This window comes from Ctenopharyngodon idella, chromosome 3 (genome assembly GCF_019924925.1).
Source record: "Ctenopharyngodon idella isolate HZGC_01 chromosome 3, HZGC01, whole genome shotgun sequence".
NCBI classification, from domain to species: Eukaryota; Metazoa; Chordata; class Actinopteri; order Cypriniformes; family Xenocyprididae; genus Ctenopharyngodon; species Ctenopharyngodon idella.
In genome coordinates this window covers 23,970,597-23,997,924 of record NC_067222.1, presented here as the reverse complement: position 1 = coordinate 23,997,924, position 27,328 = coordinate 23,970,597, and the positions used below count along the sequence as shown (strand labels likewise).

The window sequence follows — 27,328 nt, the reverse complement described above, 5'->3', positions numbered from 1 at the left end:
TAGCAACATATACATGTGTAGGAAATAATATATAATAAATTATATATGTTCAGAAAGTCTTCCAGTGCATAAAATTACAGCTACTAGTCAGTTGGATATTATTTGCATGGAAAAGTGAGAGGCCACAAAGCATTTGACTGCTGGATTTACAAAAATCATTTAATTTTTAAGGAGGATTTTCTCAACATTGCATCATTGCACATCTAATCAACTTCTGGTGAGCACATTAATTATGTGAATTACCACCAAGTAAGTCATTTAAGCATGTATGGCAATGTCTTTAGAAGGCTTTTGTTTTTCAAACACTTTTTTTTATTATTATTTTCATTTTTATGATTTATTTAATTATTAACTTTTCATTAAACTCACAAAGCCCCTGTAGTTCCTTCACGAACCCCAGTTTAGGAAACCCTGACATAATGTAATATTTAATGAATTTCATGTTGTTGATAATAGAATGGAATATATTTTCTTCCACTTTTTATTTTTATATCAATATGGTACAAAATTATCCCATTCAATGTGATAAACGAGTTGGGTCAAAAGTAATATAAAAGTAATCAATAAATCCTCAGATTATTTTACCTAAAACGTGCAATGCAATGGATTACGTTACCAACTACAATTTTTGTCATGTAATTTGTAAGTAATCTACCCAGCACTGTGTGTGCATGTGTGAGTATATACAGTACAACCAGAAAGTATTCACAGCGCTTCACTTTTTCCACATTTTGTTAAGTTACAGCCTTATTCCAAAAGGGATTAAATTATTTTTTTCCCCTCAAAATTCTACAAACAATACCCCATAATGACGACGTGAAAGAAGTTTGTTTGAAATCTTTGCAAATTTATTTAAAAAAAATAAAAAAAATGAAAAAAAATAAAATAAAAATAAAAATCACGTACATAAGTATTCACAGCCTTTGCCATGAAACTCAAAACTGAGCTCAGGTGCATCCTGTTTCCACTGATCATCCTTGAGATGTTTCTACAACTTGATTGGAGTCCACCTGTGGTAAATTCAGTTGGTTGGACATGATTTGGACACCTCTCTATATAAGGTCCCACAGTTAACAGTGCATGTCACGAGCACAAACCAAGCCATGAAGTCCAAGGAATTGTCTGTAGACCTCCGAGAGGCACAGATCTGGGGAAGGGTACAGAAACATTTCTGCAGCATTGAAGGTCTCAATGAGCACAGTGGCCTCCATCATCCGGAAATGGAAGAAGTTTGGAACCACCAGGACTCTTCCTAGAGCAGGAGAGAGTGGAGAGAGGAGAACCTTCCAGAAGAACAACCATCTCTGCAGCACTCCACCAATCAGGCCTGTATGGTAGAGTGGCCAGACGGAAGCCATTCCTCAGTAAAAGGCACATGACAGTCTGCCTGGAGTTTGCCAAAAGGCACCTGAAGGACTCTCAGACCACAAGATCATCAAAGATTGAACTCTTTGGCCTGAATAGCAAGCGTCATATCTGGAGGAAACCAGGCTCCGCTCATCACCTGGCCAATCCCATCCCTACAATGAAGCATGGTGGTGGCAGCATCATGCTGTGGGGATGTTTTTCAGCGGCAGGAGCTGCAAGAATAGTCAGGATCGAGGGAAAGATGAATGCAGCAATGTACAGAGACATCTTTGATGAAAACCTGCTCCAGAGCGCTCTGGGCCTCAGACTGGGGCGAACAGGACAACGACCCTAAGCACACAGCCAAGATAACAAAGGAGTGGCTACGGGACAACCCTGTGAATGTCCTTGAGTGGCCCAGCCAGAGCCCAGGGTTGAACCTGATTGAACATCTTTGGAGAGATCTGAAAACGACTGTGCACCGAAGCTCCCCATCCAACCTGATGGAGTTTGAGAGGTTCTGCAAAGAAGAATGGAAGAAACTGCCCAAAAATAGGTGTGCCAAGCTTGTAGCATCATACTCAAAAAGACTTGAGGCTGTAATAGGTGCCAAAGGTGCTTCAAAGTATTGAGCAAAGGATGTAAATACTTATGTACATGTGATGATTTTTTTTATTTGTTAAATATATATTTAATAAATTTGCAAAGGTTTCAAACAAACTTCTTTCACACTGTCATTATGGGGTGTGTGTGTATATATATATATATACACACACACACACACACACACACACACACACACAGTTGAGGCCAAAATTATTAGCCCCCCAGGAATTTTGGAACATTTTCCTAAAGATCTTTCCAATGTTTGCAGCATTGATAAAACTTGATATAATCAAACATTCACCAGTGCTATTTAGTAGCTTTTGGAATATAAAATACATTTTTAGGCTTGCTTTATATCAAATATAGTGAAAATGGGGTGGTCAAAAATATTAGCCCCCATGTGAATTTTTGCTTTCAAAACACACCTAATTAATCAAACAGCTTTCAAACCACACCTGTGCAGTCAATTGGCTTCCTAACAACACCTGAGCATTCAATCAGCATAAAAGGACTCCAAGGAACAGGGCACTTCAACACATTATTGGGAGAGACTACTTTTACTCACCATGCCAAAGACAAAGGAAATCAGTCTTCAGCTCAGAAAGAAGATAGTGGAGGCTCATGATAAGGGGGAAGGCTATACTGCCATTTCCAAGCGTTTCACAGTGTCTAGAACCGCTGTACGTTGCATCATTGCCAAGTACAAGGAGACATATTCTGTAAGAAACAAACCTGGGCGTGGTCATAAGCGCAAGATTTCAAGAACTCTGGAGAGGAAAATAGTCAGAGATGTCAGCAAGATGCCCCGGACATCTGCCAAGATGATTGTTGCTGACCTGGCTTCTTCTGGAGTTGATGTTTCAAGGAACACAGTTGTGAGGGCTCTTCATCGTGGTGGGCTTCAGGGCCATCGTCCCAGAAGAACCCCTTTACTCAAACAGCGGCACATCACAGCCAGACTGAGGTTTGCCCGTGAACATTTGAAAGGTAAAGATGAGATTTAGGAGTCTGTGCTTTGGTCTGATGAGACTAAACTGGAACTGTTTGGGCACATGGATGTTGCTTATGTTTGGCGAAGAAAGGGTGAGGCCTTCAACCCTAAGAACACAGTTCCCACAGTTAAACATGGTGGTGGGAGCATCATGCTGTGGGGCTGTTTTGCAGCCTCAGGCACAGGGAGCCTTGTTCGGGTGCATGGCATCACGAAAAAAGAAAATTATGTTGACATTTTGAGGGATAATATGCAGAAATCTGCTCGTAGTCTAGACTTAGGTCGTCGCTGGGTCTTCCAACAAGACAATGACCCAAAGCATACATCGAAATTGGTCCAACAGTTCCTGAAGGATACCAAAACCAAGGTCCTGGAGTGGCCCGCACAGAGCCCAGACCTCAATCCTATTGAGAATCTGTGGCGAGTGCTCAAAGTGAATGTCCATGCTCGGAAACCACGTCATTTGGACCAGCTGGAGCAATTTGCAATGGAAGAATGGGCTAAAATCCCTCAGGAGACTTGTGCCAACCTAGTAAAGAACTACTCTAAAAGATTGTTGTCAGTTGTGGCTCAGAAAGGGTACACTATTGACTACTAATGACCAGGGGGCTAATAATTTTGGACGTTTCATTTTTGCCCTTTCTTGTTTCAGCTCACTATTTCAATTAAATATCCTAATCAAACTTAGTGGACATTTTGTCTTTGTTATTTTGGAAACAAATACACTATAAAACACTTGTTTAATGGTCATTTCCATGGAGAAATCAAGAGTTTTGTCTAATTTCATAAGGGGGGGCTAATAATTTTGGCCTCAACTGTATATAATTTGACTTAAAAGATGGCCAAAGATGTCGTATTTCTGTGACAAGAAATGCAGCAAGACAACATGTGTACCTGTTTATAGCCCTTTTAGTAGTATCAGACGTAATTGTGTTCTTGTTTTCACACCATAATAACCCACTCGTCCTTTCTTTCTCTCCACCATTTTAGACAGCTAGTGCACAACACCATCCATCCATCTCCCCCTCTCGCTGCAGCTTTCTCTGGGAGAGCGACAGCGACGCAGAGCTGTTCATCCTGTTTGCAGAGTTGACCTGCTGCAACCCTCTATTCAATAAAAGAGACAGAGTGATGGAGAGTCAGACGGAGCACTGGTGATTGGCCATTTGTGCTCTCGAATCTATCGATCAACAGATGTTGTATTGATCTCACGGTATAGCCACATAAATTGCACACTTGATTGCAAATTGGACATGTACAATAAGTACAGATTCACAAACAAAAAAAGGAACTGTGACATGAAGTAACTGTGCTGGATGTCTTAGTAAAGTGGTTCATAACTGAATGGGTTCAGAAACCTTGAGCAAGATCCTCATAATGCCAGAACTAAACCATCAATACACAAACAAATGTTTCATTCCACACGCTCAAGGACAACACACACACTCACACACAGTTTTATGAGCTTAACTGCACACATGGCAGCACACATCTTTATAAGCTCACCCCTTCATAACACACAAACATGAAGATATAAGAAAACAAACAAACACAAAACTCACACATTCCACCCACAGGGGATTACATGGGCCACGCGTATCTAATATTCGTAAGTGCTTTTTTTCCTGAGTCTTGTTAAACAGAGCAGAAAGAGTATTAGAATTTCAAGAGGTTTTGAGAAGAAAAAAAGAAACTCAATTAGAAGCAGCTCAGGATGTACTTGGGATAGAAAAAATATCCACACAAAACACCAGCCTGTACCACCTTCTTTTCACATCTAATCCACTGGTTAGCTCATCAGACCTGTTATATGAAACAGCCTGCAGGTAAGTTCTAGAAAACACTTCAGCCAAGCTTATTGCGATCAGTTTCCAGCTGGTAAATCATAGAGGAGCCAGTGACCCGAGTCTCATTAGAAGGAAGAAAAATGGGACTCTTAAAATGGTTAAGCATGAGATTTGTTCGTGTTTTTGGTTAATATAGAGTGGGGTCCAAAAGTCCACATTGAAAATCTTAAACTTTTAAGATGTTGAAACATTTAAAAGAAATATCATGAAAGCGAAGAAATATTCCCTACTGGACCCCTCTGTTCATATTGGTATATTACAAAATGGGTGGTTCCAATTCTGGCATCTGATTGGTCAATTCAATGTTCAAGCGGTTTTGTTGCACAGCAATGTATTATGTCAAAGTTTATAAGCCCATTTACACCAAGGATGATAACTACAACTATAAAGTATTAATAATTGTTCTAATTCTATGAAAATAGGGAAATCCACACCACAGCGGAAATATATCACTGGGAATCACTTTCAATGAACAATTTTTCCCATGACCAATAAAAAACATTGACAGATGAATTGCGATTTACCGGACTTTAGCAGAGCTTGAGCATTTAAATCAGCTGATGACAAATGCAGTAGACTTATAAGAAACAATTTTATCATATGTTGGTGAGGATGTTGATTATTGTTATAGTTATCTTTATAGTTATTGCTCTTGGTGCAATCTGGCCTTATATCTTTAAGCAGAAGAACGCTACTTAATAAAGTGCTGCAGGGATGATGTTTTTGTAGGCCAAAACCCGCAAACGAGTCAGCATTTCAGCACGGTTTCATCGGCCCAAAGTCAATGGGTTTTTTTAAATGGGTTTTTGGTTAAATGTCTGAAATAAGGTCTGCAGTGAACACAAGCTCAAAATATTTTCAAGTTTTATTCAACGACATAAAATACATCAGTAATACTCTTGTGATTTTAATTGTCTTGAAAAAAGCAGTTGCTAAAATGGGACTACAGAGGTTGTCTGGGACATTAAATGTCATCAGCCGAACAGGTAAACTCATCTACTCACTAGTCTGCTTTCACAGCATCGTTTATAATCATGCGCTTGCAAACTTAACTCGAACTTTCAGGAAAAATGTTTTTAAAGAGTTGTCGGAAGCTTAGTGATGGCGACGTCGAAGCCATGCGGCCGAGTTTGTTTATAGCCTACATTATTGTATTTATGCTTCAAAATTCATTAAAGTTGTGTTCATTTGTGAAGATTATTACGATTAACAAAATGTTTAATAATCTTTTGTTAGTCACAGACCTTATTTTCTGCAATAATCTAAAAGCCAATGGACAAAATCCTATTGGGTTTTTGTCAAGGGAAGCAGTGTGATGCTAACTTCTGTGTTGGCCTACAAAAATGTCATCACTGCACTAACTTAATAATTCGGATTTGGTAATTTAGGTATGATTTCCCAAAACTGGGTTCAGAACAGTATAGTGTGAGAATCAGAACAGATCATGCTATGGTAAACAGTAAAACAGTCATTCATATATTAGAGAGAGAGATGGTTTACAAAACTATTTTAGTAGTATTTATGCTTTTTTGTCACTGTTGGTGATAAGTAATTCATGAAGTCCTTTTATGACTAAGATCCATCCATATATCTCTCTATATATTAGAGAGAGAGAGATGGCCTAATTAATTTCAGCAAGTGGCATCTCTGAATTAAATGTTACTTAACTATTTTTAAAACCCATTTTTTGGTAAAAATATCTAATCTTTTGGCAGTCTGATCCTAATGAGTCAACAAGGAAATGTAAATCACAAGTGATATTACTTGCAGCCCACTAGACACACAGAAGTGGAAGGTTAAACGGAGTGCATTGCAGGATACAGTTTTCCACCCAGTGTGCCCTGCTGTATATTGCACATTTGGAAATGTAGTAAAGCATTTGAGAAATCCATAAATAAAGAACACTTGAATGTGACAGACATCTACTGCACAAATAATACAAGTAGTGTAGAAGAATGACATTCTGCAAAGAGACTAAGCCCTGAAATATAGTGTCTGGAGGACTAATCTGCAAAAAGTTTTGCTTAATAAAAATAATAAATAAATTAAAAAGTTTACAAAACTATTTTAGTAGTATTTATGCTTTTTTGTCACTGTTGGTGATTATAAGTAATTCATGAAGTCCTTTTATGACTAAGAACCATCCAGTATATCACATTTTTCGTGAAGAATATTTATGACCTTTTAAGGCCCCGATATATTCACAGCAAAGTTCTTCTTCTTTCTATGCTTAGGGGTAAAAAGTTTGAAATACGAGGCCAGCAGTATACATCCTGATGCCGCCCACGCTGCTGAGAGCGACCTTTATACGAATATGTAAATATATGCTCCGTGCTTTCCTCTCAAAAAAGTAAACAACTAAAATCACAGTTGTGAGAAAATGGTAGTTAAGAAAGCATCTGATCATAGAAATGTGGATGTTTGCATGACCTCTGCAAGTCGGCACTTCAGTAAAGTCACGTCACATTTATTTGTATAGCACGTTATACAAATAGATCGCTTTAAATCAAGCAGCTCTACAGTATTAAACATAAAAAAACAGTGTCAGTGTCTCTTTTAATTAGAATTACAAACCCAGTTTCTACAATAAAGTGATTCTCCAATGTATTTATGTTTTTACTTGTGGACGTATGACCTCGATGGACTAAACAGAAGAAATGAACCAGAGAGGATTTTACATCCAAGTCTCACAGACTTATGGTAGTTCAATAGCATTTTTTCCAGAAAGTTCGCTTTGGCAAGCTGTTACAAACTCCTGAAACGAACACAAAACAAACTTCATTTTGACACGATTTTGTTTGAAATGACATCACACCATTTGTTCTTCATTTTTACTTTACGTACTGTATATCGGGGCCTTTAGTCTCTATATCTGTTGAACGCCTTTTTTCCCTCTTAGAGGGATAGTTCACCCAAAAATTAAAATTCTGTCATCATTTACTCACCCTCAAGTTGTTCCAAACCTGTATGAATTTCTTTGTTCTGCTGAACACAAAAGAAGATATTTTGTAACCAGACAGTTTTGGGGCACCATTGACTTTAGTATTTTTTCCCCCATACTATTGAAGGTTACATTTTCTCATATACTAAGAGGTTTCGTTTTATTTTTTTTTTGGATACGTTTCACCCAATTTTTGTGAGCATGCTCAGCAATTATTATGTGATAGGGTACACTGTTTTTTTTTTTTTTTACCAAACAAGATAAAGCCCTGTACAAAATTCCTTTTATGGAACCAAAAACCCTGTATGCTGTCTGTCGGACAGGCTTTTTATTTATTTAAAAAAGCCAATTCTCTGTTTCAGCAAGAGCTCCAAATTTGTCTAATCCATGACTGAGACCAAATATAAAGAGAGAATGAAATCAGCAGAAAGCAAAATAACTGCCAAGATATGCCCATAACACAAGCATTGTTGTGGCTGTTACAAAACAAAAAGAAATACACAAATGTAGACAGGTTTGAGTTTTTTGGGCTTTTTTTTTTTTTTCATACAGAAAGCCTGGATTCAAATACACAAGTGCTACAAAGAGGAAAAATCCCAAATAAACATCACAAGGAAGGGGAAAAAAAAAAAAAAAAAAAGTTTGATGAGCATTTCCCCATTTTTACACTCCTCGCCGGATTCGTCAATTTATTCACCCTGTAAAAGGAGACCAAAGCACTGTAAGTCCATCTGAACTCCATCTCCATTGGGAAGCCAGGCTAGCTTGTGGGTCGTAAGTTCATAAAGGTGGCAAGTTCTATGTTTCGATTTTCCCAAGAAACAAAGGACAGTTCTGGAAAAAGCTGTTTGTCGTCATACAGGATTCATAAAGTCACACAGGAATCTACTAAACGCTGATGTCGTCATTACGAAGACACATGCTACCTATTAAAAAGGTTCTTTTGCAATAACGGAGTTTGTCCTCTATTCCTTTCGAAAGAAAAAAACCCTCAGTTCATGACAGTAAAGGGGAATGTCTACCGGCCAATCATTTTTTTTAAAGGAGGGATGAAGCGAAGATGGAGAACCGGTTCACACAGTGAAGGAGAGCACAAGGTAGTGCCAGTGGAAGGAGTTACGTAAAAAGTCAAGTCTTAATCCATCTCATGTTTAACTGCCCAACCAAAAAAGCTCAACCTTGATCCATCCACCCACGCTCACGAATCCAGTCCAACAGGATCATTTCTCTCTGGAACAGACGGCCAGACTGGTGCAGAGGATGGCCACATTTTTGGACAGTAATCGACCTGCGGCAGCCTCCACACTCAGGAACCCGACAGTAGGGCAGCAACAAACAGGGTCCTCTGCGCCGGAGGGGTCTGTCTGGATAACGTGAAGGGAGGGGCAGGTCAAGAGCTGGTTTAGGCATCTAAAGGGACAGAGCTTGGGGGGGGATGTAAATCTAAAATAGCGCCCTCCCCCCCTCTTGTAGGCAGTTGTCTGTTGAGTGTGTGTGTAGGTGTGCGGCTTAGGTAACAGTAAGGGGCGGCACTAAGACTGTTTGAGGCGTTTGCGGGGAGGGCCCAGGAAAGGGCACTGGGCGGAGGCCAGGGAGCGGTATGCTTCGGCAACCAGGTGAGGATGGGACGCCACCATTGACTTCCACCCTGAGGTCTCCATCACATCGGACGCATGACTGAGAGAAAGAGAGAGAGAGAGAGAGAGAAAGAAACAAACAAACATTTAGAATAAACCCTCTTCGCTGAGCTCAGCATCCCGAGGGCACTCGCACTGCACTATCACGCACACCAAAAAATGGCCTTTAACGACATTTACCCGGAGTGTGTTTGTGTGTGAGATGCTGACCTCCCCCTAACCCCACTATGTTGTTGCCCCCAAACACTTGGCATTAATTGCAGCTCTTGCTCGCAGTGTCAGGCCTTGCGGGCAGATACCCATACCACTTTCCCCAATGCAAAAGGTCACTGCGCGGTCAACCATCCACAAAGAACAGGTTACAAACACAAGCTTTCCAAAATAAATGGGAAGTAAACAAGACAGGGGGGAAAGCAAAAACAGCTTTTATATGAAAAAGCCTTGTGTTTGTAAATGCATAAGTGGAAGATAGATTTTATGTATATATATATATTTTTTTTTTTTTTTTTTTTTTTTTTTTTTTTGGACAGAAGTGAGTACACCCCTCACATTTTTGTAAATATTTTATTATATCTTTTCATGTGACAACACTGAAGAAATGACACTTTGCTACAATGTAAAGTAGTGAGTGTACAGCTTGTATAACAGTGTAAATTTGCTGTCTTCTCAAAATAACTCAACACACAGCCATTAATGTCTAAACCGCTGGCCACAAAAGTGAGTACACCCCTAAGTGAAAATGTCCAAATTGGGCCCAAAGTGTCAATATTTTGTGTGGCCACCATTATTTTTGGAGTTCATTGAGAACTCCAATATATCATATATCATGGAGTTCACCAGAGCGTCACAGGTTGCCACTGGAGTCCTCTTCCACTCCTCCATGACGACATCACAGAGCTGGTGGATGTTAGAGACCTTGCGCTCCTCCACCTTCCGTTTGAGGATGCCCCACAGATTCTCAATAGGGTTTAGGTACCCTCGGCTACTTTAGCAAGGCAGTGGTCGTCTTGAAGGTGTGTTTGGGGTCGTTATCATGGAATACTGCCCTGCGGCCCAGTCTCCGAAGGGAGGGGATCATGCTTTGCTTCAGTATGTCACAGTACATGTTGGCATTCATGGTTCCCTCAATGAACTGTAGCTCCCCAGTGCCGGCAGCACTCATGCAGCCCCAGACCATGACACTCCCACCACCATGCTTGACTGTAGGCAAGACACACTTGTCTTTGTACTCCTCACCTGGTTGCCGCCACACACGCTTGACACCATCTGAACCAAATAAGTTTATCTTGGTCTCATCAGACCACAGGACATGGTTCCAGTAATCCATGTCCTTAGTCTGCTTGTCTTCAGCAAACTGTTTACAGGCTTTCTTGTGCATCATCTTTAGAAGAGGCTTCCATCTGGGATGACAGCCATGCAGACCAATTTGATGCAGTGTGCGGCGTATTGTCTGAGCCCTGACAGGCTGACCCCCCCACCCCTTCAACCTCTGCAGCAATGCTGACAGCACTCATATGTCTATTTCCCAAACACAACCTCTGGATATGACGCTGAGCACGTGCACTCAACTTCTTTGGTCGACCATGGCGAGGCCTGTTCTGAGTGGAACCTGTCCTGTTAAACCGCTGTATGGTCTTGGCCACCGTGCTGCAGCTCAGTTTCAGGGTCTTGGCAATCTTCTTATAACCTACGCCATCTTTATGTAGAGCAACAATTCTTTTTTTTCAGATCCTCAGAGAGTTCTTTGCCATGAGGTGCCATGTTGAACTTCCAGTGACCAGTATGAGAGAGTGAGAGCGATAACACCAAATTTAACACACCTGCTCCCCATTCACACCTGAGACCCTGTAACACTAACGAGTCACATGACACCGAGAAAATGGCTAATTGGGCCCAATTTGGACATTTTTACTTAGGGGTGTACTCACTTTTGTGGCCAGCGGTTTAGACATTAATGGCTGTGTGTTGAGTTATTTTGAGGGGGCCAGCAAATTTACACTGTTATACAAGCTGTACACTCACTACTTTACATTGTAGCAAAGTGTCATTTCTTCAGTGCTGTCACATGAAAAGATATAATAAAATATTTACAAAAATGTGAGAGGTGTACTCACTTCTGTGAGATACTGTATATACATACATACACATATATATATATATATACACACACACACACACACACACATACACACACAGATAGACAGATTCCTTTTTATATATTGATACATCCCCAATTATTTTAGTACAATTCAGTAAATCAGATGTTAATCCATTATCCGCTCCAAATAATTTTGTCAATGAGTCATGTGGATGAGTTTGAGACCTTTCAGATTGCCAAATAATTTTTCTTGAAGAATATTCATAACCTTTTACTCTATGTATACATCAAACAGCTTTTTTCTCTTCAGTTTCGAAAAGATTTCACGCATTTCTTTTTTGGTTTTGCGTCTCTGCATTTTTGCAAAGATGCTCAGCAATTATTATATAATAAATAAAGAAATTAATTTTATAGAACCCAAACTGTATGCTGTCTGTCGGAAAGGCTTTTATTTTAAAAAATGTTTTTTAAAGTCATTTGTTCTCAAATCGGACTACAGTAGCTTTGCTGTATAGTTGTTGTATTTGTTCAAAAAGCGAGGACAATGAAATAGAATACATCTTTCATTGTATTGCTTTAAATTTATTCATTCGCAAAATTTCACTTTGTTTTCCTGAGCAGTGGGGATGCTCCTGCTGGCAGTCCTGTCCTGTGATGACTGGACAAAGTCTGGCACTGTGGGAAAACTGCTGCACTCTGACACTAAACTCCTACATGTAGCAATAAAACCGTTTGAGAAGAGAAAGACGAGCACATAAACCAATAACATAAGCAGCAAACATGAATGCAGGAAAAGAAGGGCAGAGAGGACGAATCATTTTGGGAGGGGGTGCTGGTGTGCATGTTTATTTTCTGTGTTGCCCTTGTTATTGATCTCCCTCTGTCTCTGCTGTTGTTGTGGCGGTGGGTGTTTTGTATAGAGATGGAGAGAGAGAGAGCTGAAATGAGATGGCCACAGTCCAGTTTTATGCCAGCCAAGTTACTGCCATCCACGAAATGAACTCAAAATTACACCGTCCAATAAAGCTGCTGCAAAGACAGACTGAACAAGCTAGTTAAAAAAAATAAATCTACAATATAGAGCATGAAAGATTAGTGCGGAGTGAACAGAGAAGGGGAGAACAAGTGAAGATAACCGTAAATTGAAAGAACTCAAACAGAATTTGCTATTCTAAGAAGACTGAAAGGAACTGGTAAATGTATTTATTGCATAATTTTTTTTATATACCTATAATAATTGATTTGATTTAATTTTCTTTTTTTCTTTTGTTCATGATGAGTGCCAGGTTTAGTTATTCAAAAACAAAACTAAAGTTGTTTAATATTAAGAATATTTAAGATTTTTTCTAAAAGATTGAATTTAATTCAAATATTTATATATACATTTATATGATATAGTATACAATTTAAAAAAAATACATATTCCCATGATAAACATTTAATAATGGCAATAGTTAATTTTTTTTTCAGTGGCTCCACCACAAAATTGATTAACATTTAACAATGGCAATATTTAAATGTATTTTATATTTATATTGTATATATGTACTTTTCACACACGCACTTGTTAATCCATTTTTCGGTGGGGCCACTGAAAATGTAGGCAGGTCAAGTACAATCTGAACTACTGACTGGAGTACCACTCACTAGTTGATGAAGTCGACGGCCTGCGTCTTCAGCTGGTCAGCACTGTGCAGGTCAGCCAAGATCAGAATCTCTGCTGCGTTTTCCACGGACAGACTGGTGCACAGAGCGTCCTCACACATCACCTTCAGCCGCTCTAAAGCATACTAAAGACAGAGGCATGCACTTCAATAATGAAAATCTGTGTGCTAGTGTTGGCAAAACAAAGCAAGTACTGCTGGCAGCCATCGGCTCTGTTATAACACTTGATTATCATTTTTTCTTGCTGCTTACGACACATGCACATTCTGGTAATTTTATTGGTGTGTATGGCAAGAAAAAAATAAATAAAAGAGGTGAATGCATGAAGTGTGAAGAAAAAAAAAGTTGTCATCGTGCCATTTAAAGGGTTAGTTCATGCACAAAAAAAAAAAAATGGAACGACATGAGGGTGAGTAATTAATGACAGAATTTTCATTTGGGGTGAACTAACCTTTCAATAAACGTATTTTTATACTTCCTCGGATGAGAGGATGCGCACAATACTCACTTTGTCAGCAGCAGCGAGCAGGTCATCAGCCATCTTGTCCAGGTTGGGTGCTTTGCCAGTGTAGATGAAGAACATCATCTCTTTAAAGACTTCAGCCTCCACGTCATTTATCTCCACTCGGTTCTAGACAGGAAAGAGCAGAATCTGGTCAAACTTTCAGTCTTTGAGAACATCAGATCAGAAGTCCCTCAAGATTCCTGCCAATCTACTGACTGTGCTTTTGAAGTTTTAAGAGCTGATGTAATTGGACCTCATACAGTTCAGGGTGTTAAAACTGTTGTAGAAGCATAATGCATAATCGTACCAGAGTTTGGCCTTTCCACTCATGAGCTCCTATGGTGTCCCTTGAGCAGCCTACACCGAACTCACACAACCACTGACCTCCACCGTACAGTGCATACACGCACACAAAAGGACAGAGTGTCTCAAAGCAAATTAATATATATAGTTCAGAAAGACTCATTTCGTTTTCTGTTCCTGCCCTGACCAATGTTCCGGAAAGAGTGTCGCGAGTTTCTCTCTTCTGCCCAAGGCTGCTGGAGCACAAGCTCTTTGTCGTTTGTCGTGTTGGTAACAAAGGCTTTTCCTTCCCAGCCCGTCCATCACAGCTGGACTAATTAAGGCAGCTACAGTTAGGAACTCCACCCCACCCACAGACACAGGGCAAGGTCAAATGAAAAAGTTCACTTAAAAGAAAAACAATTTATTAAAAGCTACTAGAGAAAATAAAAATCTGTGTAGCCTGAAGGTGCAACAACAGTCACATCTCAGGCTTTTTTCCACACTTTTCACACAAAGTTTTACCTGACTCCCTCTGCAGATTGTATTTTGAACTCTGGTACTTTTGTGTCATCAATGTGAGTACCATAATAAAAACTAGTTACAAATGTAACTAGGTAAAATTTAAGAGGCGAAGTCACAAAAACAATTGGAAGGTTGTGATGTTTTCGATTCTATGACTAAAACTACAAAGGCTTTGCCATCATCGGAATAAATTACATTTCAAAAGATACTAAATTAGAAAAGTTACTTTACAATTTAGTAATATTTCACAATATTACTGTTTTACTGTATTTTTGCTCAAATAAATGTAGCCTTGAAGAGACTTCTTTATTAAAAAAAAAAAAAAAAAAAAACATTTTTATTTTAGACCTCACTGACTTTCAATTTATGAACAAAAACAGAAATATCTTTTGTGTTCCACAGATGAAAGTCCAACAGGATTATAACAACATGAGGGTGAGTAAATGAAAACAGCATTTTCGCCTTTTTTAAGTCAATATACTTTTAACGTACAGTAATGCTTGCATATATCTACTGTGGATGCATCTCAAGAGATAAAGAATGCAGGCTTTCCACAGTTCCTAAAACAGCTCCACACCAACCAAAAAAAACTGAACTTGGACATCAAAAGTACTCTGGTCTACACCTGGAGCTCTGGTGAAGTATCCAGACAACCTCATATGCAGATTTTCAGTAGTCTTACCTTTAGATGTAAAGGGCAACTCATCTGTTTAGTCTCTCTCTGATGAGGCATTCCCTCTCTATTCTTTTTAGACTCCCTCTATTGGAGCATCAAAGCCATCAATATTCTACAGATGCCACAGCCAAAGCACTGAGCCTCAACCATCATCTAAACCTGACGCATACATGCGGCCACAATCGCTTTCACACGTGCCTATACACAAACTGAGCCCCAGATCCCATCATTCATCTATTAACCACACACACACACACACACACACACACACACTCAACACTAAACTCAGTCTCACATATTTGCATGGATCCTCACAAAGCTAATAAGCCGCACAAGCAAAAGGAACAACAGGAAATCTCACTGCTCCACAAACCCCAAAAGCAAGCACATCCTGTCCCAAAAAATGGTGCATGATGAAACACTGGGAAAGGGGGGATATGGAGAGAACAACAGGAGGAGGGAGGCAGAGGAATACTGGATCAGCAGATGGTGAAACATGGGAATATCATAGATGATGATAAGAGGAAGAGCAGGAAGCGTGTCAGGGGAAGTATAGGGGTGTCATTTCAGTATTATTTATATACTATTGCAGTACTTATTAATTTGCTTTTATAGTTATATTTATATCAGTGTCCTTTTATAATTTTTTCTTTATTGTAGTTTGAGTAATTTATGTACTTCAACAAACTTATTTTATTACAGTTATCTAATTTTTAAGGTTTTATTTTTATTTAATTTTACTTCAATGAACAAAAATATTTTTTAATAGTTTTAGTTGCAGCTAACAATAACAACACTGCTGCGAATATGTAAAATATATTTCAATAATTCCACTTTTTAACATATTCCCTTTTAAGGTGCAAGAATTGGGTTCATTACACAGATTACATTCTAAACAACGAATGTCAAATTGAATAAACAAATAAATGGCATTAAACACTTCACTAATTGCAAGTGTTAATTTTGACAGCCCTAAAAATAACATACTGTCTTCAGTCCTCATTTAAATAGGCATGTGCAGCACTCTCAATTTACACAGGCAATCCTCACTGCTGTAATCTATATCAGGCCTAATAAGACTGCCGTATTAAAAAGCCATGTAAGAAAAATGGCAAATAGTGATTTATGATCAGCTATTGAAAACGAGCAAGAAGATGATACAGTTGAGCAATTGTGTAAATGCGGAGGTATTAGATCAAACACACACACCTGGACAGAAAATAAGTCCTACCGAGAGATCACTAATACACTTACTGTATAAACTACAGAAATTAGATATCAGGAAAACACTAGCATGAAAAACAACATGAATGTAAAAGGTGTGAGGAGCTCTTTGATTGTGACAGTCTAAAAGGACGGGAGTTGTCTCACTGCTTTTGAAGTTTAATGAGAGAAAATTGGAGAAAGAAGGGAGGGAGCCAAAAAAAAAAAAAAAAAAACCCGACTCACCTTTTTACTCTCCTCCATCTCGTGTTCAAACATAGCACTGAAAACAGGGGAACGTGCTGAGAAAATAAAAAAGAGAAACGGATTATTTAATACACAAACATATGACAAAAATTGAATAATAGAGCAAAACAGTGACAGGTCACTTTTTCAGCAGCCTTGGTTTCAATTATTTTTCTCCAAAGGCAATTTCAAAATGTTCTTCGATAAAGAGTTCAAGCCATGAACCAAATCAACAAGCTCTGAGATGGATCACAACATTACAAATTTTAAAAATTTGAAAAATATTTTTTTTTTTTTTTTGGAAAAGACAGCTACAATATTGTCTACTCTTTTATGAGGAAAAGTTCTGCTTTTATGTAGCTTGGCAATTGACAATCAATTCAATTTATTTGCATAGCGCTTTTTGTTAAATCAAAAGAGGGATGGTGAACAGGGATCCTGAAGAAATGTTTCAGTCATCAACATCAAAAACTATACATCTAACAGTGGTTCCTCCAATAGTTTGTGCCTTGGTGCAATTGCCAAACCTTTTGGCTGATTAACCCAGGGAATGGTGGCGTCTCAGACCTTCCTCTCTGTTAAGTCTGGATATGGAATCTGATCTGTCTAGGGCAACTTTAACTTGTTTAAAAGGATCGTGTGAAGTCTGGCACATTCTCTCCCTCACGCACACAGTCTAATCACAGCTCAGACACCAGCCGATCAGCTCCGTCTCCAAGGCGATTAATGAGCACTACCAGGTACGGCCAGATAACGAGGAATCCCGCCTCACCATGAGCGACAGCGGGAGAGTGAGGCTGCATCTGAAACCTGAAAAACACTGCCCTCTCAGGCAGTATACATCGGTAGGAAGGTATTCCAATATTCACCTAACATGTCTAAAATTCTTCTGTCTGGTTGATTTTTGAAGGCAGCACAGATGCGCCTTTCGCTGCCTATGATATCCTACAATCCTGTGCATGTGGGTTGGCAGTTAGATGAAATGGCAGTTGAAAACAGCGAAGTAGTTTATACATGTACATTTTCAGCTTATGATTCATTTTTAACAAGATATAAGCATTGTAGTCATTAAATATTCACTTGGTTATCTCTAAAGCTCTCATGAATTTGTTCTTGAAATGTAAAACCAGTTTTCATAAAAAGCGCCTTCATACTAAAAAGCTGTCTGCTGAGTCACTGACTGACTGGGCAATGAGACAGCTGTCTTATTTTTTGAACACAGCAAGAGAGAATCAGGACAGAGAGAGATCTGAATTTTATTTAGTGACAAGATTTTAACGATGCCAAAAATCTACAACTTGTAAATATTTTTATGTATTTAATAAATATTAACATAGTATATAAATAACACTAAAATAACACTGATCAGCCAACCAATATCAGACATCTACAATAATTTTCTTTAAACTCGTGCATGATCAAATCTCTAAGGAAGCTTGTTTCTGCCACTAAATAAAAAAAATAAAAAAGGTAATTGTGACTTTATTTCTCGCAACGGCAAGTTATCATGCAATTCTGACTTTATAACATGCAATTGTGAGTTCTAAAGTCAGAATTGTGAGATATAAACTCGCAATTCTGATTAAAAACATCAGTCTTTTTTTCCCTCATGAATTGGACATTATAACATTGCAAGTTTGTCTCAATTCTGAGAAAAAGTCACAATTCTGCCTTTTTTTCCTCACAATTGCTAATTTTTATCACGCAATTCTGACTTTATAACTCGTTGCATCCTCAGTTTATATCAATTCTGAGAAAAAAAGTCAGAATTGTGAAAAAAATAAGTCAGAATTTTAAGATAAAAAGTCGCAATTACCTTTTTTATTTTTTATTCTGTGGCGGAAGCAAGCTTCCATAAACTTCAGCATATGTGAATCTCTTAATAAAGTGCATGCGAGTGTATTTGTGTGTGTGTGTTTACCACATACCTGCCAGAATGGCTTTGTGTGCCTGGAACTCTTGCCCAGCGACACAAAGCGAGCAGTCCGTGAATCTGGAATGTTCCCACAGTCCGCCCAGTTCATCTGCCAGCCGGCAGTCAGGAACCTTCACCATGTTCATGGTGTTCTGACCCGAGATATTCACGGAATCCTGCACCACACTCACCTAAAAAAAAATAAAAAAAAATCAGTGCTGCACGTAAAAAAAAAAATGTGTATTTTAGATCTAGCACTTAAAATTCTATCATACTAGAAAGAGATGCCTGCATATCAGCCCATGTATTGAAAGTGTACATTGTAAAGTTAGTTAAAGACTGGTATATTGGCAGGCCAATTAATCAGCTGATATTTGACTATTTTGAGATGATTGGTATCGTCTGATTGGTCGATTAACAGAACTGGTCTTTCCTCTTTGTGTCACTTTCAAAATCTTACAAAATTGTTAATGGATAGTTTACAATTGTAAATATTTTTAAGTGACTGTTGACTAAGTATTGAGTGAAAAAAAAGTATTTATTTAAAAAAAAAAATACTTAGTGTTCTTTTACACTGTTATATTTATTATTAATTTATATATATTTATATATATATATTTTTATATATTTATTTATTTATGATATAACAGTCATTAGCAACCCTGCTCTCGATAGTGGACAAAAATAAAAAACTTAGAAGTCAACTACTACTTTAAGGCACCAAATTCACGTGTGCATCATGTGTCATATTTAAGAACAACCATATGAAAAAGTAAAGAATAAAACTGGTTTCACCTTGACACTGTTATATTAGTATTAAATTTTATGATTAGCCATACTGGTCTCAGTACTGGCCATTAAAAAAAATAAATAAATAAATAAATAAAAATAAAGACACACACATAAATCAACCACTACAGATTCATGTGTACTGGGTTAACTTTTGTATTTATTTTAAAGACACATTTAAGGACATCCATATGTCAGCCAAAATGGTAGATTCTGATTACAGTGGCTCAGGAGGGACACTACAACGACTGTTCAACAAGGGCAGCCGTCTAGTTATCTCTTAATTTACACAAATTGTCTCAATTTGTTACTGGTCTCTGTGTGTGAGTGCGTGTATGTATGTATATGTGTGTGTGTGTGTGTGTGTGTGTGTGTGTGTGTGTGTGTGTGGCTGGCCACCATGCTGACTTAGCCACCTGTTCCCGCAGACATAAGCAGGTTCATTTATCTCACTCCAGGAGTCACACACACACACTGAAATGCCACAGGTTCTCACACCAAGTTAATTGCCGTATAAAGGCACATTTCTTTAATGAGCAAAAGTCCTCACAGACAAGCCTCAAGACCGACAAAACCTTGTGAGCTGCCTTCCTTTACAACATTTTGAGCATCATAATAAAAGTACTGTATATTAAAATTTATTTGAACTGTCAGTAATGGTAATGTTAGAAAAATGGAAATGTCTTATTTGCTACATAATGACATTCAAGCTCAGTTTAGCCAATTAAACAATTAGCACTATCCCACAATGCTTAGAAGTGCAGATCTTGCGGTAAAAATCAAGGAAAATGAGCCGACAGGGGTGCAAAATGACACAAAAGAAGAGTGAAAGGGAGTGAGAATGAGATGGAGCTGGATAGAGACGGAGGAGAGCGAGTATGACACACAGAAAGAGGGTAAAAGAGCACCACAAACAGGAAATTAAATGTCAAGGACCCTTGTATGTTCTTAATGGAGGAGCAGACTTTCCCCTGAAGGAAAACAGGGAAGACAGCAGACGAGAAGGAGAGGGACAAACAAGGAAAGAGGGCGGGAAAACGAGCAAGATGAGGACCGGTTGGGGACCACAAAAGATGCTTTTTGTTTGTTCGTTTTTATGCTCCTACAGTTGTAAATGTTCCCATTTTATACGCAGGTGATTAAAAGCATTAGTCTCTTTAATTTCAACTATTTTTGGTTCACTTCAAAATAACATGAATCATGACAGAAAAAGTCTCAAGATAATGTTGTAATATCAAGTCGTATGGCTCAAGTCTCTTTTTTTTTTTTTTTTTTTTTTTTTTTTTAAAGCCTATGGAGAAAATGAATAGTTAACATACTTCCCAAGGCTGCTGAAAAAGTCACTGGAGTTCTGAGTCAATCTGTACGTTTACAAACAAGACTTTATCTTCAGCCTCAGAAATAGGACGGATCACTACTTTAAAGTCAAGCACATCACTTTAATGAGCAGTGTGAGATGGGCACTAGAGCAGCTCTGTGCTGTCTGGACTCAAGTATGAGTGAACTGTTTACTGTGTGTGTAAATCTAAACACAGGAACTAATGAGGGAGGAGGGTGCAAACTAGTGTGTGTACGCTATTCTCCTCCTGAATTTGATTAATGAACCTGCAACACACACTCAGACTCACTGAGTTAAACTCATGTGTGGAAATTCATCACTCACTCATTAGTGGCACGCAAAACAGAAAGAGGAAGAGAAGACGAGAGGGAAAAAAAAAAAGAAACAATACTGCCAGGTGACTTCCTGCATCTATAAATACACACTTAAGGACAGCAGCAGTCCTGACTACTAGCACTGCATCAGCCTCATGCTAATGAGCTTGTCCAGGTCATAATGAATTCATTGATTAATCAAACCAAGCAGTGAGCAAATTACACACACTTTAATTAGAGAATTACCACACAGTATCTTCTCACTTCATCTCTTAATAACAAACACACCTCCGCTGTGCACCAATGCAAAAGACATAGCACAGAATTTCAAATTTGTCCATATTTAACCCAAACATGTGTTGAAACAACCCAGCATCAGAAAAACAGTTATTTTAAATTGTAAAAATATTTCACAACATTACTGTTTTGCTTTATTTTGGAACAAATAAGAGCAGCCTTGGTGAGTAGAAGAGACGTCATATACGTATATATACACACACACACACGGGTCAATGATGTGACGGGTAATTTTTTTGTCCAAAGGCCTTAATAATAATAAAAAATAAAGATATGACATCCAAAGTATGTAAGGTAGTACAACTACAACTAGATCTCTTTTATTGAATCCAAAAGGTTTTAATTATATTTTGCTACATATAAAGGTATTTTAAAGATTTTGAAGTGTCAAAAAGTCATTCGGTTTAACCATCCAAAGGCCAATACAACCATTTCATTTGTGATTAAATATCTTAAAATGTAATAAATGTATATATTTTTTATTCTGGCATGATTTTATAACATCATATATCAACATAGTGCAAAAACGCTATAAAACATGGAAAATGTTGGAATATTTAAAAAACTTGTACTAAATATAAAATGTTTGATTGTCGTTTTACTGGCTAGCTAGCTAGATATCAGCCTGTTAGCATTGTTTGAAAATATCAACAAATATATCAAATGTGTCATTTGGTAAAACCGAAATTTTGGTTAAACCGAATGACTTTTTTGGTGACAAATTTTGTCCATCTTGTATAAAAAAAGAAAAATTAAAAAAAAAATTACAAAAGCAGTGTTAACTGATTATAAAAACCACATAATCTCATTGTTAACATTTAATAAAACTTCAAAATTAATTATATCTCCATTATGTTTTTTTACATTTTTAAAAACCTTATTCGTCAATGACCCATATATACATATACACACATATATTTGGATGAATCATTTCTCAGCCACTAAACTGACTTCTTGACTGTCAAACAAAATTGCATACAATTTTTGCCATTTTTATTAACTTAAAGTTTCATGACACATATAAAAATATTTCTTTCACAAAAAATATAAAGATAAAATGCATCCTTATTGTTGAGCCCTGCATCCAGCTTTCATTCATTAATTCATGCATCAATCTATCAAAACTATAATGACAGAATGCGTATGTTTGTTTTTGACATTTAGTGTAAAAAAAAAAAAAGTAAAAATTGAGCCGACAATTAAAAAAAAAAAAAAAAAAATTAAGCTAATTAACTCAATTCAGCATTACCTCTATACCATCTCATCTAATAAAATCAGTCCACATTGATGCAGGTGTACAATTAATACTGGTGAGCAGATTTCTTCAGCACCTTCTTCATAAACAACAGCCTGCACTCTCACCTTTAGACAGTTCCATCGATTACATTGGAAAACATTATGTTTTGACACGTGAGGCCAGTCTGTGTTGTTTACGGTTGTGGAGCAATGGTGCAGCTAAGCTCGTTAATTTATAATTCAACTGAAATGCATTCAAAAAATTACAGACTGTTATTTAATATATAAAACATGAGGATAATTTTAAAGCAAAAACAACTATATCATGGCATAGCCACCTTAATTTGCAACACCCACCGCTATCAGAAACTAATGTGTATATCTGATGTCAAAACTACGCAATCAATTTTACTTACTGCAGACCGACAGAGATGCGAGCTTTATTTGTGAACAGCTGTGTGTTTGTGTCAGAGAGTTTGTGTTTATACAGTCATTCTGTTTCAGACTACACATATGCTTTTACACGCATCATTTCCACTCAAGCTGTTCAAGTCTGGCCCTGACCGCAAACCTCCCTTTTTCTCCTTCACCTGATCTTATTCCTCCTTTTCCCTCCTTCTGACACCAGCATCTGCCTCTCGTCTTGCTGAACTCTTTGTGATAACGTATGCATGTGAGCTGACTCGTGTGCAGAGAGACTACCGACCTCATACGCCCGTGAAAAGGGATTCCTGACTTTTGTAGAGATACAAACACCACACAGAAGAAAAGATTAATGCATTTTGAGGTGTTTCTCAGAGGGTCGTAACACATCAGTCTGTCACATGTAGTGTGAATGTATACAAAGAAACTTTCAGTGTTAAATACTAACGAAATCAAATCCTCTTTTACTTTTATTAGGGTAACATGGTTTAGCACTTCTACCAGTCTCCTTCCCCTCCATCACACTCTCATCTCCGCTGAGCCCTCAGTGTTTTGAGACTGAAGAGGAACAAAGCAGATGCTGCGGGTACAGAACTTTCCTTCCTCTTAAAGTGACAGTTCACACAAAGAGCATCATTTCCACACCATCATGTTGTCCAAAAACTGTATGACTTTCTTTTGTGGAACATACACTACTGTTCAAAAGTCTGTGGTCACTCATTTTTTTAATACTACTAAGGACACAGTAAATAAAAAGTGACAGTACAGACATTTATAATGTTGCAAAAGATTTCTATTTTAAATAAATGCTGTTCACAAAATGTTTTCAACATTGATAATAAGAAATGTTTCTTGAACACCAAATCTTCATATCAGAATGATTTCTGAAGGATCATGTGACACTGAAGACTGGAGTAATGATGCTGAAAATTCAGCTTTGCCATCACAGGAATACGTTACATTTTTAAATATATTCAAATAGAAATGCTATTTTAAATTGTAATAATATTCTCACATTTTGTCTTGTTGAATAAAAGTAGAGAAAGTATTCTTTTGAACAGTAAAAACAGTATTTGTCACTCTTTCTAATGCAATTGCAATAAATGGGTGGACTGAGGCTTCAAGCTTCAAAAAAGGAAGCAAAAGCACCATAAAAGTACGAGAGTGAATAAATAATAATTTTCACTTTTCAGTAAACCGTTCCTTCAACTTGCTACCATTTCTAAACTTTTGTGTGTGTATATGTGTGTACGTATATATCAGCAGCAGATGTTGCAGCCGTAGTGGATCTCGGAGATATCAGTGTGGCATATGGCTGCACTGAGTGAAAGATGGCTGCTGTCAGATGGAGAGAGAGAAGTGTAGAGCTCATTTATTTACTATGAGCAATCTACCTGCTGGAGGATGGAGGTGGAGTGAGGGAGCAATGGAGAGGTGAGAAAGAAAAAAAAAGAAAGAGAAAGCAAGAACAGGTGAAGCAGAGAGACCTGAAAGAGAGAGTATAGAGAGTGCACAAAATTATATATAAAAAAAAAAAAAAAAAAAAGAAAGAAAATGGAGCTTGGAAAGAGTCAACGAATCATTAGCTAAAACTGACGCGTTATCAATCTGATTTGTCGCCAATCTTTAAAGTGGGGGAAAAGGAAACCAGAATTAGAGCCTCATTTTCTTCCTAAATCCCTCCATCTCACTGGCCACAATGACACCAAGTACTCCACCTCTAATGGGACCCCTCTCCTCATTAAAAACACAGAGGGAGAAAAGGAGAGAGAGGAAGGTATGCTCAGGCCCTTATTTAAGGAGCTAACGCCTAAAAAAGAAACTGCATTAGAGGACAGAGAAAGAGAGAGAAACACCTCAAATGTAGGCAAAAAAAAAAAAAAAAAAAAAAAAAAAAAAAAAAAAGCTATAAGAATGGAATTGTGGGAGGAAAAATGTGAGTTAAGAATGGTGCAAGAAGCAACACAGGAGGAGGCAATGCTAAAGTTCTAGGAAATAGCAATAAGATACAGGAAGAGAGTGGAGAGGAGGAGGAGGAGGGGGGGAAAGGAAAGAGTTCATCCATCTTGATTAGGGATGTGTAAAACTACATATTTTCAAGACTAGCCGACTAATTAGTTTTAAGGAAACCCTGTATAATTAAGTTGATTTCAGGATCACCTGACCCCTATCAGACACGTTTCTTTGGGAGTGTTTACATAAGGCACTTGTGCTCAAAAAGCTAGACGGAGTGCAGCGGAATAAAACTGGGATCTCAAAATGGTTTTTTTTACGAGTTTGAATATTTCTAAACAACACTCGTAGCACTATGCTCAAACATTGCAAGGCATGGTGCATCAACTAAAAGCACCCGTCTGAATGTCTATGACTAAAGTGGCAATGCTTTAAAGGGGATTTTAAAGACGCTATTTATTTTTATTTTTTTTATTAATACTTTTGTTTAGCAAAGACACAAAATTGATTAAAAAAAAAGATAGTAAAGACATTTATAAGATTTCAAATATTGATGTTTTTGATGAACAAAAGGTAAGTGCCTCAGTTTTCAAATAAGAAATGATTCTTGAGCACCATATCAGCACAATAGAATGAAGGATCATGTGACACTGAAGAGTGGAGTAATGATGCTTAAAAATTCAGCCATTACTTTACATTTTAAAATATATTAAAATAGAAAACTGCTGTTTGCAATTGTAATGATACTTCACAATATTACTGTCTTGACTATTTTTGATCAAATAAGCAGCCTTTGTGATCAAGAGAGACTAGAGCCCAAACTATTGAAAAGTAGTGTATCTAAAACCTACGAAAGGAAGTTCAGCATATGATCGGTCGTGTATCACTTACCTCACAGAAGAGTGTCAATTTGTCATCAGGCAGCAGCCCATTGGCCTCATCAAGGAGGAAGTCTCTCCTTATGAACTTCTTGAAACCCCAGTCTTTTCCTTGTACAAAGCGATACGCCCGCTGGCTCTCTGCACAAAATAAAGCATTGGCACAAAATTGATTAGGTGGACTCAGAACACGGGTTTTGCGCCAGGTCTCTGTAATGACATGTAATGACCTGTCGACAAAGAACCTTCACACAATACAGAACATCCACTTATTCAGTCAAGTATTAGAATGAGGCAAAAACAATCTATGCAAGACATCTCGCACACATCTCACAGACTAATCTGCATCCAAATATTTTAAGAGGCTTTTCTGCCTATCTGGCAAGGTCTATAATCTTGCTCTCCATTAATTTCTGCATTATAACCAGTCTGATTATTCTGTGATTCTTTGTTCTCCTGCTGCTTCTCTGAAAGCACATTAAACCTACATGAATGCATGAACCTCCATGCACACACACAGAGACTGTGGTTTATTTTTTTTGTAGCTGCTATGTTCAAACCTTCACTCCATCTTGACTGCAGATGTTTTAGTTGACCCGCAGAATCTGGTTGAGAAGTGAAAGAGAAAGGAGGAGAAATAGAGGGGAGGAAAAGGAGAAGGAGGATAAGGAGAAGGGGAAGAAGTAGTAGAAGAAAAGGGGAAGAAGTAGTAGAAGAAAAGGGGAAGAACAAGAACAGCAAGGAGAACAAGAGAAGGATGAAAAACAAGAACAAGAAAGTGATGCTGAATCAAGACATATCAGCAATACCTACTGGAGGATTTCTCCTTTGTCACTACTTTCATACACAGAAAGGGAGAGAAGAGAAATTCATGACATGAAGTGGGGAAGAGTGAAAAAAGGAGAGATGAATAGATTCCTTTGTGCTTTTGTTGCATTGTGGGTATGTGTGACAAGCGCACTCTATCAAGTGTGACATCCTCTCTTCCTAAACGTTACACTTGTTCTAGTGAAGCATCTTTCCTCTTTTCTCTGTCGGCCAAGCGCAGCTGGGGCTCAGATCATTGCCGGTTAATCTGCTGCTGTTTGTTTGTGTGTGAGCAGGTGTTTTAACATGGTGTGAAATGGCTGTGTGTTCACAGCTCGACTGTGACAGTCATACAAATCCACACAACGGAGGTGCACTGGAAGTGCAACCAAATACATGCCTCAGGAAGACCCTTGTCTCCCTTCAAAACAGAACTTAAGTCACAGTAACTAAAGGCTAATGCTGTAATCCAGATAGCAGAAATGCTAATATAATACGGATTATAATATATTTTGCATATAGTAAAAGTACATTTTAAAAACTTTATATTTCTACATGGCAAATATTTTACTAATAGGTGTAGCAGAGTATTAGAAAACAGACCCAACAGTCATGACATACATGCTGCTGATTATGTGTAATTGAATCATTAATTGAAATGGGCGTGTTCAAAATAATAGCAGTGTGGAGTTCAATTAGAGATTAATCAATTTCAATTAATTCTGTGAAAAAACTGATGTCAAACAAATGGCCCTTATTTAAAGACGAAGACAACAAATGTTGTACTGTGCATTTCTCTCTGAAAATC

At 37.9% G+C, this 27,328-nt stretch overlaps 1 protein-coding gene across 2 annotated transcripts in view; it reads right to left on the bottom strand.

Moving 5' to 3' along the window:
* Window positions 1-7,237: 7,237 nt before the first annotated feature.
* spop (speckle type BTB/POZ protein) overlaps window positions 7,238-27,328 on the bottom strand; it is a 78,653-nt gene continuing 58,562 nt past the window's right edge. For both annotated transcript variants that reach the window (XM_051886725.1, XM_051886726.1), the window contains exons 6-11: window positions 25,727-25,854; window positions 18,498-18,675; window positions 16,570-16,625; window positions 13,641-13,763; window positions 13,115-13,257; window positions 7,238-9,409 (exon numbers count right to left, since the gene is read on the bottom strand). In XM_051886725.1, coding sequence (XP_051742685.1) covers window positions 9,265-9,409; window positions 13,115-13,257; window positions 13,641-13,763; window positions 16,570-16,625; window positions 18,498-18,675; window positions 25,727-25,854 — 773 coding nt within the window. In that variant the 3' untranslated portion in view covers window positions 7,238-9,264. The remainder of the gene's footprint in view (window positions 9,410-13,114; window positions 13,258-13,640; window positions 13,764-16,569; window positions 16,626-18,497; window positions 18,676-25,726; window positions 25,855-27,328) is intronic.